This window comes from Babylonia areolata, chromosome 15 (genome assembly GCF_041734735.1).
Source record: "Babylonia areolata isolate BAREFJ2019XMU chromosome 15, ASM4173473v1, whole genome shotgun sequence".
NCBI classification, from domain to species: domain Eukaryota; kingdom Metazoa; phylum Mollusca; class Gastropoda; order Neogastropoda; family Buccinidae; genus Babylonia; species Babylonia areolata.
This window is the reverse complement of record NC_134890.1, coordinates 31842629-31857969: the sequence shown is the minus strand read 5'-3', so window position 1 is coordinate 31857969 and position 15341 is coordinate 31842629. Positions and strand designations below refer to the sequence as shown.

At 40.4% G+C, this 15341-nt stretch overlaps 1 protein-coding gene across 1 annotated transcript in view; it reads left to right on the top strand.

Annotated features, from left to right (window-relative positions):
• Positions 1-15341, top strand: part of LOC143290578 (sialin-like) — a 39618-nt gene that overhangs the window by 2576 nt on the left and 21701 nt on the right. Inside the window, exons 2-3 of the mRNA XM_076600149.1 lie at positions 13261-13491; positions 14271-14449. Of these exons, the coding sequence (XP_076456264.1) occupies positions 13261-13491; positions 14271-14449 (410 nt within the window). The remainder of the gene's footprint in view (positions 1-13260; positions 13492-14270; positions 14450-15341) is intronic.

The following is a 15341-nucleotide window of genomic DNA, read 5'->3' as shown; positions in this document are numbered from 1 at the left end:
AAGACAAGACTGGGCCCCACACATAAAGCAGGCCTTTATTTGCTGACAGGGTGTGTTCAGGAAAGGAACAGATGGGGCGAAGTTGACATGGACTTGACGTGGCGGTGTTACGTTACAGTTAACAAAGGGGGGTCATGGGGGGGGGGGGGGGGGTGGTAGGGCATTGAGAGAGAGTTTGTGGATGGTATGATGTTAGAGAATGGGAACAGAGAGAGACACACACACAAACACACAGAATGGGTATTAAATTAGATGTGTATACATCTGCACGTGTGTGTGTACGGTGTGTATGTGTGTGTGTGTGTGTGTGTGTGTGTGTGAAAGAGAAAAAGAGAGCGAGAGAGAGGGAGGAGACTAAGACAAACAGATAAAAGGAGACGAGTAAAGAGGGGATTATTATGTGGAGGGTGGAGAGAGAGAGTAGCGAGAAAGAAATTGATGATGGGGGAGGGAGAGGGGTGGCGGATACTCTGAGAGAGAGGAGGAGGATTTATTAATAGTTTTATACTGTCAGAGCCTAAAATTAAAGCTATTTAGGCAGTAAAACGAAGGGAATGAAAAACAAACAAACACTGAACAATTTGAATGTCTTTGGCCAACAGCTCTTATCGCGACAAGTGGCAAACAAAGTATATGTCTCACAGAATTCGACCACAAAATATAACTGCTCGATGACACACTGGGGCTCACACACACACACACACACACACACACACACACACACACACACACACACACAGAGAGAGAGAGAGAAGGAAAAGCGTGGCACAATGGTAACAGGGGAAATAGAAACAGAAACAGCAAAAGCCCTCGACAGCTCACGTTACCAGCTCGGGTGACCGTGTCGTGAAGGACAAAGTGACAATGGGACGGACAATCGATACAGGCCGCGCAGTGAAGGATGCGATACTGAAGGGGAGATAGAGGGTAAAGCTCAGGCGTTGTCATCTTCCTTGAGGTCATGAAACGCTTCTCACCACCCACCCATTTACACTACACACCGACGCAAGCAAACACGCACGCACACACACTGACACGCGCGTGCGTGCACACACACACACACACACACACACACACACACGCAGAGCACTTCTGTTGAATGACATGTTGGCTGGTAATAGTATGACCAGTGCGCTGCTGTTGCCAGTATGTGTGAAAAGTCAAAATGTTTATTTCAAGATGGTAATTGAATAAGCAAAAACTGTTTCTTGTTTGCATGAAGCTACTGGAAAGGAGAAAAAAAAAGACACACACACACACACACACACACACACACACACACACCACCACCACCACCACCACCACCGCCACCGCCGCCGCCGCCGCCGCAATACATGCTTGAAATATTGGTGCATACGTTCAAGAATAGTGCGACGATGAAAATCACAGTAGCATAGCATTTCTGTTTCGCTTACATACACACAAACGCATACACGAATTCACAACACCCTGCCCCCCCTCTCCTCCCCCTCCGTCACCACCCCCCCCCCTCCACCGTCTCGCACACACATACCCCCACATACAACAAGCACACACAAACGAATGCGTATACAAAACATTTAACAAATTATAAACGAAGCGGTAAACTAACAGTTATAAACTTTGATAATTGTATATCTTTTAGACATTTGTTTTGCTAAATGAGAAATCTGTGACGCGTCTCTGGGATTCTTAAACATCACAATATAATGACTGTTCAAACTTATGGTCATCTGTTCTTTGTTTTTCGAAAACACGACACTCAAATCCTTATGATGACTGCCTTTCGTCACTCGTTCTTCCGTTTCGCACAACAAATCGTCTATGATTATTTGTCTTCTCTTGTCTCCTTTCCAGTCCTCTATATCGGGTATACCCTCCACCAGCTCCACCTTCTTCAGGTCTTTGTAGCCATCCTGCCATTGACCACAGCACCAAGTAATTTCTTCTGGTTCCGGAGTCATTAGTACCGACAAATTCTCCAGAAACGTCTTGACTGACGAAAACCGTTTTCCCGCAACCAGTCGGGCCCGCCATTAAGCAGGTAAACGATATGACCACCAAGGGTCCATCGTCCTTAACACTAATCTTTCACATTCATTAACCTCGTCCTGTATACTTTTTTTTTTCTTGTGTTAACCAAAAAGTGCAACCATTTCACTATAAATAACCCTTTGTCATCCTCCTGTACCTACTAACAGTCTCCTTGCCTAATGACCGACTGACCTTTCAGTACTGACCCACTGACAAGTCATTGACCTAATGACTTAATGACTGTTTTAATGACCGACTGACCTTTCAGTACTGACCCACTGACTGGTCATTGACTTCGCCCCGTTCTCCCCGTTTTTTCTGTGTGTGTGTTGTTTGTTTTTTGTTTGTTTGTTTTTTTAATTAAAAAAATTAAAAACAACAACCGTAAGGTGTCAAAACAACACTACCTACTACTGACAGTTAATAAGATGACTCTTCTTCGACATATTTTTTTTATTTGTAATATATTTTTTGAATGAATGGAAGGTTGTTCTATAAATATCCACCAGAGTATAGGAAGCTGGATTTGCAAAGGTTATTTATAGGTCTAGGTATACATAACATATGGCTGTGTTTGTGGTCATAGTTTTAAAAGTTTCTGTAATGTTTTGGGGAGCATTTCCATATATAACATAATGCATGCAAACACCCTTGTTGAAGAACAGCCTGTTAATCGATAGGGGTAAAGGAGTTTGACTTCAACAACACTAATTTTAATGTTTCAGGGGGTGGGGGGGCGTGTGTGTGTGTGGGGGGGGGGGTGGGGGGTGGGGGTGTTACCTGCCTCCTGTCCGGGCGTCGACTTTTTTTTTTTTTCCATTAATTAATGTTGATCCTATTGTATGTCTTTTGACGTATATGTATTATAATATTTAAGATGATTTTCTTTGATTATCCCACACACAGGTTCAACAAAAGCTTTGAAACAGTTTTATGTTTATAAATCGCCGGCATACAGTTTGTTTCGTAGTTCGGAAATGGATGTCACTGTAATGCTATTATTATTATTATCATCATCATCATCATCATTATTATTATTATTATCATCATCATCAGTAGTGGTAGTAGTAGTGAACGGTCTTTGCACTTTAGTTTTTTGTTTTCAGTTTCTTGTATTTTCTCTATAGAATTTAATTTCTGTTAATTCTTGATGTTGTATTTTCTTTGAGTCTTGGCTAATATTCGATGTGTTGGATTGGGACTTTTATTTTTGTGTCTGTGTGTATTAGAGGGAGAGAGAGAGGTGTTGTTTTTTTTTTCTTGTTTTTTTTTTGTTTTGTTTTTTTAAAAGAGAGATGGATGACAAATTTAACGTCCATATTTTTTTTTTCCAGTAACGTGACTCAACATCAGTTAAGCAAGTGCAAAATTTGGATGCGGCTGTCAGTTTTTCCTGACATCAGTCTCCAACAATGAAACTCAATAACAAATGATAAAATGATGTTAACTTATTTTTCCACATGCCTTGATTCAGTAAATGAAAAGTTGTATGCTTTTTCTTGTATGGGTGATTTATTCCATAACTGCTATTGATTACAATGATATAGTTATGGAATGCTGGGTATTGGTCTTGGTTATGACTTCCATCTGTTATTGTTAATGTTGACTGTATTCAGATTTTTTTAAAAAATCTTTAAAAAAGAAAGAAAAAAAGTGTATGAATATGATTATTATATCAGGTCTTTGGCTAAATTCACTTACTAGGTGTTCAATAGAAGAAAATTCTGGATTAGTTAATACTCTCTCTCTCTCTCTCTTCAGAGCCTTGGTTATCCACAAAATGTTAGTAATTCCACTCATATCAAGTAGTTATTGTATTTCATGTGCCTTCTGCTGATGTGACGGGCACGGCTTTCTGTGCTTTTAATGATTATGTGAAAAAGAATGTGAATGTGAAGATGTACACTCGTATGCTGAGGGCTGGGTGGTGGGTAACCGAGGAAAAAGACAGGAATGGATACGAGTTGAGTGCAGTGTTGAATACTGGTATACACCATCCATACTAACAGTTATATTGTGTTGTCGAATGTTATCGGAAATATTTTGTCTGTATCTGTTATGACAGGGGCTGTTGGCTTTAGTCATTAAAACCATTCAGTGTTAAAAAACACACCAAAAAACAAAAAAAACACACACTAATTTTAATGCTCTATACGGTGAATAAATTTCAACTTCGGACTGCAACAGCTGTCGTACCCAGGTGACGCATAAGCGTTGATTGGTAGAATATGTGCACAGAAAAAAAAGGTTTTAGTGAATGAACGTCAATGATCTTTTTTTCCCTTTAAATTTTGCTAACTGACGTATTTCGCTGAAAAGACGTTTTCCTAAGTAATTTATAGATTGGTTTGTAGTTTGAAGGATCTGAAGAATCACCTGATTCGTAAAGAGGAATGAGAGCTTGCTTTGATTTTAAAGGAAAATATTTTTTTATCGATACACAAGATATACAGATATGTCAGTGTATCAACAATGACAGAGAAGAAAGCTTTAATATCCATCCATACATCCAAGCCGTCCAAACCACGTGTGTCAGACTGTTTTGGCAGTGAAAAACTCTTATATGTTAGGCCGTCATCGGTCGGAGACTTAAGTGCAACGTTAATTTGAGAATGTACTGTTTTAGATTACAGTGGTCACTTTCACTTGTTCTTTCGTTTGATATGATTTTATCAGCAATGTTTGCAAAAAGATTTTCTAATAGTTCTGCTGTTATATCGGTGATAGTGTGTTGTTGTTTTTTACACATGTTTATTATTCAACATTTTAATGGCTTTCCAGATTTGACGAGAATCTCTTGTGGAAATTTAAAGAAAAACAAACAAACAAAAGCAACATTTGGATAAACGTCTAATAGCGTTTATTTCATTTCTTTATTTCTTTTTTCTTTTTCTTTTCATTGTTCATAGATAATCAGATAATCTCTAAAATGTATTTCAATGTCAGTTAAGTTTCTTTGTTATCCATGGTGGTTTTGTTTCTTGTCTCTTTTCCGTACAAATGGTTTGTTACGTACAGAAGAACATGCATTTATCCAGAATTCAACTGTTTTGTCAGGATCTCTTATCTTTTTGGATGTGCGTGCGTGCGCACGCGCGCGTGTGTGTGTGTGTGCGTGTATGTGTGTGTGAGAGAGAGTGGGAGGGTAGGAGGTGGTTACGAAGAATGATTAGGTGTGTATGTATCTGATTGTTGAGATTGTTTGTTGCAGGAAATTATTGTTTGCTTTTTTTCTTTTTTTTTTTTTCAAATTTGAGTCCGAATGACATATGGTTTCTTACCGGTTCGACGTTTGATTTTACGAAATCAAGTTATTGTAATGTATATATATATTTCAATGAATGGTTTGTTCCTAAAGTGACTGCGCTTGATGAGTTGTACCTTGAATGCGTTTATATTCTCTGTCAGTCTCTGTCTGTCTTTCTATATCTCACTCTCTTTCTCTTTGTCAAACATCTGTACAAACAGATAGACAGGTCATTGTAGTATAACTTAAACTCTCCCTCTCTCTGCCTCCTCCTCATCTTCCTCTCTCTCAGTCCCTCAGCCAGCCTTCTCTGCCTCCCAGACAAAGCAAGGCAAGGCAAGGCAAGAATTTTGTTTTGTGTACCCCATGGTGGCATTGAACTAGAAACATTACACAACGTTTTTGACATACATCATATAACAAAAGAGGCAAGGCCTTCAAGACTCACTTGTGATAAATTACGTCCCCTAGCATTAATTACAGAGTAATTTCCCTTGTCTACTATCTGCACCAAAACGTTTGCAAAATAAATAAAAATTCCATGCTTTGCAAAAGAAGTTCCTGTTTGAACAAAAAATGATAATAATGACTCCTCTTGTTGTTGTGTCAGAATAAGAGGTCAAAGTGCCAAGTTTAGAGAATACAAAAATTATAAATATAACAGAAAATGCAGTTTGCATATAATTAGGCTTCTTTTTTAAATTTTTTTGTGCCCATCCCAGAGGTGCAATATTGTTTTAAACAAGATGACTGGAAAGAACTGAATTTTTCCTATTTTTATGCCTAATTTGGTGTCAACTGACAAAGTATTTGCAGAGAAAATGTCAATGTTAAAGTTTACCACGGACACACAGACACACGGACACACACACAGACAACCGAACACCGGGTTAAAACATAGACTCACTTTGTTTACACAAGTGAGTCAAAAAAGTGATCTAAAAAAAAGAAAGAAAAAAAGCCCTCTTGAGCAATCTGGCAAATATGCGTTAACAATCCCACTATCCCTATAACATGCGAAGAGACAGCGAGGCACGAACATTTGTATTAAATTCTGCACGTGGATGCATCGCTTCCTGGTTAAAATTGATGACGACCAACAGTGACAGGTGACCCCGAAAGGCATCGATTTGTGTAATATCAATGTTTAACCAAAGATATTTTTTTCACAAAATGCGTAGAACTTTAACTCACTCAGTACGGCCAGTCCTGTCTTCTCCTCTACACAGACCCCTCGGATGTCCAGTGGGTGTCTGAATGACCCAACCTTTAGCTTCCGTCGTGAGAATTGTGGTATTCTTTGTCAACATTCATGTCTTCAGTATAAGAGCCTTCCACTTGCAATATTTTGATGATGGTAATTGGGGTGAAACGCTGTTAACGTCGTCTCTTTCGCCGTTCGTATGGAAAGAGTTAAACTGTATAGTAGTGTTTGTGCATTTCTTCTGTCATTGCTGCTGTGTGCTCATGTCAAAGGATCGGTATGCGGACAAGCCCGGCTCTTCCGTTTTTGAGGAAGTGTCTAGGTTTGTTCTAAAGCACCTTTTATTTACTACAGTGTGCAAGTTGAATCAGAAGAATAAACAGCATTGACTTGAAGTCGTATACCGTGTGAATGGAGAGAGTTGCCAATCTTCGCTATTCATAAATTGTATAATTTAAATCTGTAATCACCTCGATACGGTTGTGCCAATTTTGCCATATGCAGTGACTAAATCGTTGGCGGAAAGTTCGCAGCAATGAGTGCTATTCTCTCATCCCAAGGCAAACCCCTGTATAGGCTACCCAAGCTCAGGTCGAAACAAACATATTCCTAAGACAGAAGCCCAGATAATTGTTCCCTCAATGTGTGAAGAAATGATATTGGGCATTGTAGGATGCATGTTTGCTTTCCTAGATACAAAATCATAAGGTGTTCGCATTTCTTCGCCCAGAAATCTTTCAGTGCAAATAAAGTGTTCCGTTTCGCAGTGAAATGCTGTATTCAATATGATGCTTACTTGATATTCTAAACAGGTAAAGAATATGATATTGTCTTGCCAAGGGCCAAATGTCTTTCTTCGTGCTGTGCTGTGCTGTTTGTGTGTCTGTGTCTGTGTCTGTATGTGCGGGATTTATGTATGTCCACCCTCCGATAAACGATGCATATTTTAGTGCGTGCTAGGTGAGTTGAGTGATGACGAGAAGTGTGTGTGTGTGTGTGTATGTGTGTGTGTGTGTGTGTGTGTGTGTGTGTGTGTGTTCACTTTAACGTTTTTCCAGATTAAGTGATATTGTGTGTGTGTGTGTGTGTGTGTTTAATTCATTTAATGTCTATCCACATTAATTGATATTAGACAAAAAAAAAAAGGAGGTGGCGGGGGGAGGAAGGAGGGAAAGGTTAAGGGGAAACAATCACAACATTTACAACAATCTGTGTGTGTGTGTGTGTGTGACATATCTATCTATCTATCTATCCATCCATCTATCTATCTCTCTCTCTCTCTCTCTCTCTCTCTCTATATATATATATATATATATATATACATACACACACACACACACACACACACACATATATATATATATATATATATATATATATATAAAGAGAGAGAGAGAGTGCGAACGGTGGAATTCAATGTGTCAGGTAAATCACAGCTGCACACAACACAGGTAAATCACAGCTGCAGACAACACAGGTAAATCACAGCTGCACACAACACAGGTAAATCACAGCTGCACACAACACAGGTAAACCACAGCTGCACACAACACAGGTAAACCACAGCTGCACACAACACAGGTAAATCACAGCTGCAGACAACACGCAAAAGCATCACCACACTGACCCCAGGCTGGCAAATCACTCCACGACAGAAGAGAACACCAACACAAACACTCACACCAACGTGACAGATGTCATGGATACGTCAGGAACACCTGTCGGGCATCATTTCCAGGAGATTGAATTGCAGTGTAAAACTTCCGTCGCCGTGTTATGTATGAACAATGCGAGATGCGCAGACATGGAAAGCAAGCAAGGCCACCGATTGCACGCACATGTATATATATATATATATAGTATGATTATAAATATATATACACATACATGGATACATTCATACGTACATCCATAAACACATACATGCGCGTTAGCACACACGCGAGAACGCACACATGTACACACACACTTTCTCTTTCTCTCTCTCTCTCTCTCTCTCTCTCTCTCTCTCTCACACACACACACACACAATGTGTATTAATGTTTATGTGCTGACGTACAAATATGCATTACTCTGTCTCTCTGTCTGTCTCTCTCTCTCACTGTGTCTCTCTGTGTGCATGTTTTGACATCTGATGTAAATGATGACGTGTGTTTTGATGAAGTTGTTACTTTTGATCCTGTGCAACACAGTGATGAAGTTGTGATGTTGACAGATCATGGCAGAGATGTTTATATTTATAGTGAAAAAAATGTTGGTGACAAGGAGTGTGTTACCAGTGACAGATTTGATATGGATGTTATCAGGGAGTTTGGAGAGTTTAACACTGAGTGTGATGGTGTGACTGGGGAAATGATTGATATGGGTGGTGATTGTGATGACATGAGATCAAACACAGAGTGTGATGATGTAGTTGGGGAAATGATTGATATGGGTGGTGATTGTGATGACATGATGAGATCAAACACAGTGTGATGATGTAGTTGGGGAAATGATTGATAGGGGTGGTGATTGTGATGACATGATGAGATCAAATACAGAGTGTGATGATGTAGTTGGGGAAATGATTGATATGGATGGTGATTGTGATGACATGATGAGATCAAATACAGAGTGTGATGATGTAGTTGGGGAAATGATTGATATGGATGGTGATTGTGATGACATGATGAGATCAAACACAGAGTGTGATGATGTAGTTGGGGAAATGATTGATATGGATGGTGATTGTGATGACATGATGAGATCAAACACAGAGTGTGATGGTGTGACTGGGGAAATGATTGATATGTGTGGTGATTGTGATGACATGAGAGTTAACACAGAGTGTGATGATGTAGTTGGGGAAATGATTGTTATGGATGGTGATTGTGATGACATGATGAGATCAAACACAGAGTGTGATGATGTAGTTGGGGAAATGATTGTTATGGATGGTGATTGTGATGACATGATGAGATCAAACACAGAGTGTGATGATGTAGTTGGGGAAATGATTGATATGGGTGGTGATTGTGATGACATGATGAGATCAAATACAGAGTGTGATGATGTAGTTGGGGAAATGATTGATATGGGTGGTGATTGTGATGACATGAGATCAAACACAGAGTGTGATGGTGTAGTTGTGGAAATGATTGATATGGATGGTGATTGTGATGACATGAGATTAAACACATAGTGTGATGGTGTAGTTGTGGAAATGATTGATATGTGTGGTGATTGTGATGACATGAGATCAAACACAGAGTGTGATGGTGTGACTGGGGAAATGATTGATATGGGTGGTGATTGTGATGACATGAGATTAAACACAGAGTGTGATGGTGTGACTGGGGAAATGATTGATATGGGTGGTGATTGTGATGACATGAGATTAAACACAGAGTGTGATGGTGTGACTGGGGAAATGATTGATATGGGTGGTGATTGTGATGACATGAGATTAAACACAGAGTGTGATGGTGTGACTGGGGAAATGATTGATATGGGTGGTGATTGTGATGACATGATGAGAGTTAACACACAGTGTGATGGTGTAGTTGGGGAAATGATTGATATGGATGGTGATTGTGATGACATGATGAGATTAAACACAGAGTGTGATGATGTAGTTGGGGAAATGATTGATATGGGTGGTGATTGTGATGACATGATGAGATCAAACACAGAGTGTGATGATGTAGTTGGGGAAATGATTGTTATGGATGGTGATTGTGATGACATGATGAGATCAAACACAGAGTGTGATGATGTAGTTGGGGAAATGATTGATATGGGTGGTGATTGTGATGACGTGATGAGATCAAATACAGAGTGTGATGATGTAGTTGGGGAAATGATTGATACAGGTGGTGATTGTGATGACATGATGAGATCAAATACAGAGTGTGATGATGTAGTTGGGGAAATGATTGATACAGGTGGTGATTGTGATGATGAGATTAAACACAGAGTGTGATGATGTAGTTGTGGAAATGATTGATATGGGTGGTGATTGTGATGACATGATGAGAGTTAACACTGAGTGTGATGGTGTGACTGGGGAAATGATTGATATGGGTGGTGATTGTGATGACATGAGATTAAACACAGAGTGTGATGGTGTATTGGGGAAATGATCGATATGTGTGGTGATTGTGATGACATGAGATTAAACACAGAGTGTGATGGTGTGACTGAGAAAATTATTGATGTGTGTGGTGGTTGTGACGACATGTTGAGATTTAACAATGATGGTGATTGTATGACTGAGGACGGTACTGAATATGAAAATGTGGATGGAAACACACTGGTGATGATGGAAGGAGTTTCTGATGATGAGAAAAAGGATGATTCTTTACACATGGATGGTGTAAACAATGGTTTAGTGACATGTGAAATTGTTTGTGAGAAAGAATGTGAGGAAGAAAATGATGGTATAAGGGTGAATGAGACGGGAGGGGATAGTTCTATAAATCAATATTTGGGAAACTTGGAGTCTTCTATAAATAGCACTTCATTTCTTCACTGGAATATTTGTGGATTGTTATCCAAATTAGATAATTTCAGTTTTGTTCAATATGTTTCATCGTTTGATTTTGTCTGTCTTGTAGAAACGTTTGTTGAAAAGTTGTATTTTTATAGACCATGAAGTCGTATGTCCAAACTGCAATCAAAATAAGACACGGCAAGGGAGAGCTCGGCGGAAATAGTTTGCTTGTACTAAAACCTGACTTCCTGATGTAAGTATATTGATTGTGACTGTATTTACTGTATGACAGAAAATTGCTCCCTGACAATGATAGCAGTCTTTGTTGCCCCAGCTGTCGCAAAATTTCGTGCGCAGATTGGACTATTCAGCCATCTTGCGCATACAGATAGATCATGAGCATCCTCCCCCCACCCACCCACCCTCCCCCCATCCCACTGGATGACACGATGGTTCATCATCGATCTCGATGGGACACACCACCACTGTATGACATTTAAGTTGGATGAAAGTTATTTTGGTTTCACTAAAAATGTTTTGCTGGTGTGTACGTATATTCCTCCTGAGCATGCACCATATTATAATATGTGTGGTTTTGACAATGGCATTGATATGTTGGAAGAGTGTATTTTAGAGAAATTGTTGTCTTTAGATGACGTCGATTTATTATTATGTGGAGATATGAATTCTAGAACCTCTAATTTATCCCCTGAAATAATAAATGAAAGTGAAATTTACATCTGTCACAAAAATGATAGGAATATAATGAGTAGAAATTCTGAAGATAAAGTACTGAATTCTTATGGGAAAAGATTACTTAACATGTGCAGTGTATTTGGACTGACCATTCTCAATGGTGTTTGTAATGGTGACCTTGAAGGTTGTTTCACATACATTTCTGATTCAGGATCTAGTGTCAATGATTATTTCATAGCATCTCGGCGGCTGAGCCGTGATTCGAACCAGCGCGCTCAGATTCTCTCGCTTCCTAGGCGGACGCGTTACCTCTAGGCCATCTCTCCACTCAAGTTCAATGTGGTCCTGCATAAAAAAAAAACCCTCCCCCTCCCCCCTCCCTTCTCCCTTCCCACCCACACTCCCTTCAGTGTGTTGATTCGGCATGGACTGAATAATCATCGCACATTGTCACGACTGCACGGTAACCTGTCATCAATGAATCAATGTAATGTAAAATGATGACAGGCATGCTGATGACAAACACGCCAGGTGCACTGCGTGCTCTTGCAGTGAACGAACTGAGGAATAGTTTTATCACAGGCTGGTGTGACCACCATGCACGTCTGTTGGTTTGCAAACAGTATGTGGAAACTGAAGTTATGTGGGAGGGGAAGATATGTTTTGACGCTACGCTGAGAAACGGTTAATCAGTTGCAAAACAGTAGCCTAAAGTGTACGACATAGACCACGTCAATCAGTTATGAATATATTTATCTTTCAGATGACACCCATATATATATATATATATATATATATATATATATATAATATATATAATTATATCATAGTCAGTCGTGTCCGACTATGACCATCAGGACAGTAGAGGAGGCAACTGCTGTTCCGACTATTTGGGCTAGAATTTGATTATAGTGAAGAGTGTCTTGCCCAAGTACATCCCCACTCTCTCGGCCAAGAGGGTTTTAGGACAGTCGGCGTTGGGAACATCCCCATACAGTCCCTGTGTTAAACGGACACAGAAATTTGATTTCACAGTTGTTTGGAAACTTGTTTATCTTGAACTGCACAGCACCAAAGAGGCCATACTGAAATGTCTTAAAATACGATTTCATTGTCTAAAGAAAAAACAATTCTATTCCCAAAGGAATGGAAATATAACTTACGACAGCTACCATTCATGCATTAAAGAAATATTCAGCTGACGATTTCCTATGGAAATATCTTCCAGTCACAGTAATAATTTATTGTGATAAGATATTGACAATAACTGAATGAGTTTTATAAATCGGAACTGATTAAACAAGAAGACAGTCATATTTAGATCAGATAGTCGATTTAAAACTTGTTGTTGTGTGTGTTTGTGTGCCCTCGTGCATGGATGCATGCGTGTGCGCTGTGTGTGTTGTGTGTGTGTGTGAGTAAATTATGGGCGCGCGCGTGTGTGATTTGCCAGCATCTCTCCACACCATCCTCCAATATCGATTACACCGTTGTTCCCGACAGGCACGGTCTGTCAGACCACTGGCGAGGTAGTACAGAAACACACGGCTTCTGATGATGGATTTTGTTTAATGTCCCGTCATTGATTCTGATTTGTAGAACACATGGCTTCTCGTTGTTTCGCACAGGACCTCCCAAATGGCGCTCTTCCCGCTTCCTGGTGGCCTACCTGGTCCTCTCCTGCAATGCTGTCATCTTCCTGCAGCGTGTGTCCTTCTCGATGGCCATCGTGTGCATGGTCAACCACACTGCCCTGGACCTGATGGACAGTCACTCACAGCACGTGCCCTTCGTTTCTGATGCTGCCCGCAATGTTTCAGTGGCCTATGGTGGTGGTGGTGGGGATCGGAATGTGTCTGGTGGGTACGGTTTTGGTGGTGGTGGTTTGTGTGTGTGTGTGTGTGTGTGTGAAAGATAGAAAGAGAGAGTGTGTGCGTGGGTGGGGTGGTGGTAGTGGTGGTGGTATGTTTCGTGTGAGAGAGAGAGAGAGAGAGTGTGTGTGTGTATGTATGTGTGTGTGTGAGACAGAGAGAATGTGTGTGTGTGAGTGTGCGTGTTTCAGTGGCGTATGGTGGTGGGGATCGGGATGTGTCTGGTACGGTTTGGTGGTGGTGGTGGTGGTTTGTATGTGTGTGTGTGTGAGGGGAGTGTATGTGTGTTTGTGTGTGTGTCGTGTGTATGTTAGTGTCTGTGTGTGTGTGTGTGTGTTCCTATGTGTGCTTGTTTACATGCGTGCGTGTGATTGCATGTGTGTGTACGTGCGTGTGTGTGTGTTCGTGCGTGTGTGTGTGTTGATATTTTGGAGGATGGCTATGGGTGGGTGGGTGGATGGATGGACATGTTAAAGTAGCACTTGTGTGTTGTGTTTGAGATTACTGGGTGCTCTTCTGTCTGTCTGTAATCCATGTCTCTGTCTCTCCTTACCTCTCTCGTTTTGCTTCTGCAAGTGTGTTGTCTCTATTTTTACAGCTGATTTGATAATCATTGCTGTATGTGTTCTCATACATATTTCATTGCCAGTCCTTTCCCTCTCTTTCTCTGTGTATCTCCCTCTCTCTCCGTGGCCTCACACAATCGACACTGCCAAGACAGAACGACGAAGCTAACGAGATGTAAAAACAGCATGTGACATTTTCAGCATGGACATACAGTGACTCCACCACATCAGAACCACAACCAGTGTACAGTGTTTCACAAACGGGGATTCCCGTTCGGACAAACTCGAGTGGTGCTGAACAGGAAACTGCTGGGGGAGAATCTGGTGGTGGAACGTGTGACAGACACCTGAACACAAATAATTCGGCCGAAGAGAAAGAGGTGAGAAGCTTTGTATCCCTCTTTCCTACTCTGTGTGTGTGTGTGTGTGTGTGTGTGTGTGTGCGTGTGACACAAAGGCATAGCACGAGAGTTACGGCTTTGTAAGGTTTGTAACATGTGTGTGATTGGGGATGAGTTTCATTTTATAATGGAATGTCCCAATTATGATCAGTTCTGAAATAAATATGTTCCTAAAAATACTTGCTCCAGAATCGGTTTTTAATTTTTTGTAATATTCTCAAAGGATGCAAAAAAGTCAATTTAGCTCTAAGTAAGATGATTAGATTTGCAAATGTTGCCAAGCTACACTTTTGGAGTTAAAAGACATTAGTGTTTTCTCAGCTTTTATGTGACATTGTTGTTTATTTGGAAATGTTTGTTCTGGGCATGAAAAGATTATTTTGCAGTAATCCTCCATACTCCAATAGGAGTGAAAGAATATTTAAAACTTGAATTTGAACTTGAACTTGTGAAACATCCAGATGCAAAAGCTCTCATTGATGTACTGCCTTGTACATGCAGGTGTTGAGGGAAATGAGCGATCCGACAGACTTGCTGTAACAGTGATTGGTCTACATTTGATAGATCAGAAAGAAAGACAGAGAGATGGAGCGGCTGCATATCTAACCCGAAAGGAAGAGCACAATCTTTTGTTTATCAAACGAACATTGGCATAATTTCCAAACCAACGATGCACAGTTTTCTGTCTGGGTTTTCCCAAATGCAAGGGACTAAACAACATGGCCTTGGATATCTTTTCTTACTCTTCTTGCGGCAAATCTGTGGCAGTGTGTGTGTGTGTGTGTGCATGTATTCCATGGGAGCTGGTGTGTGTGTGTGTGTGTGTGTGTGTGTGTGTGTGTGTGTATCCTGGGAGCTGAGGTGTGTGTGT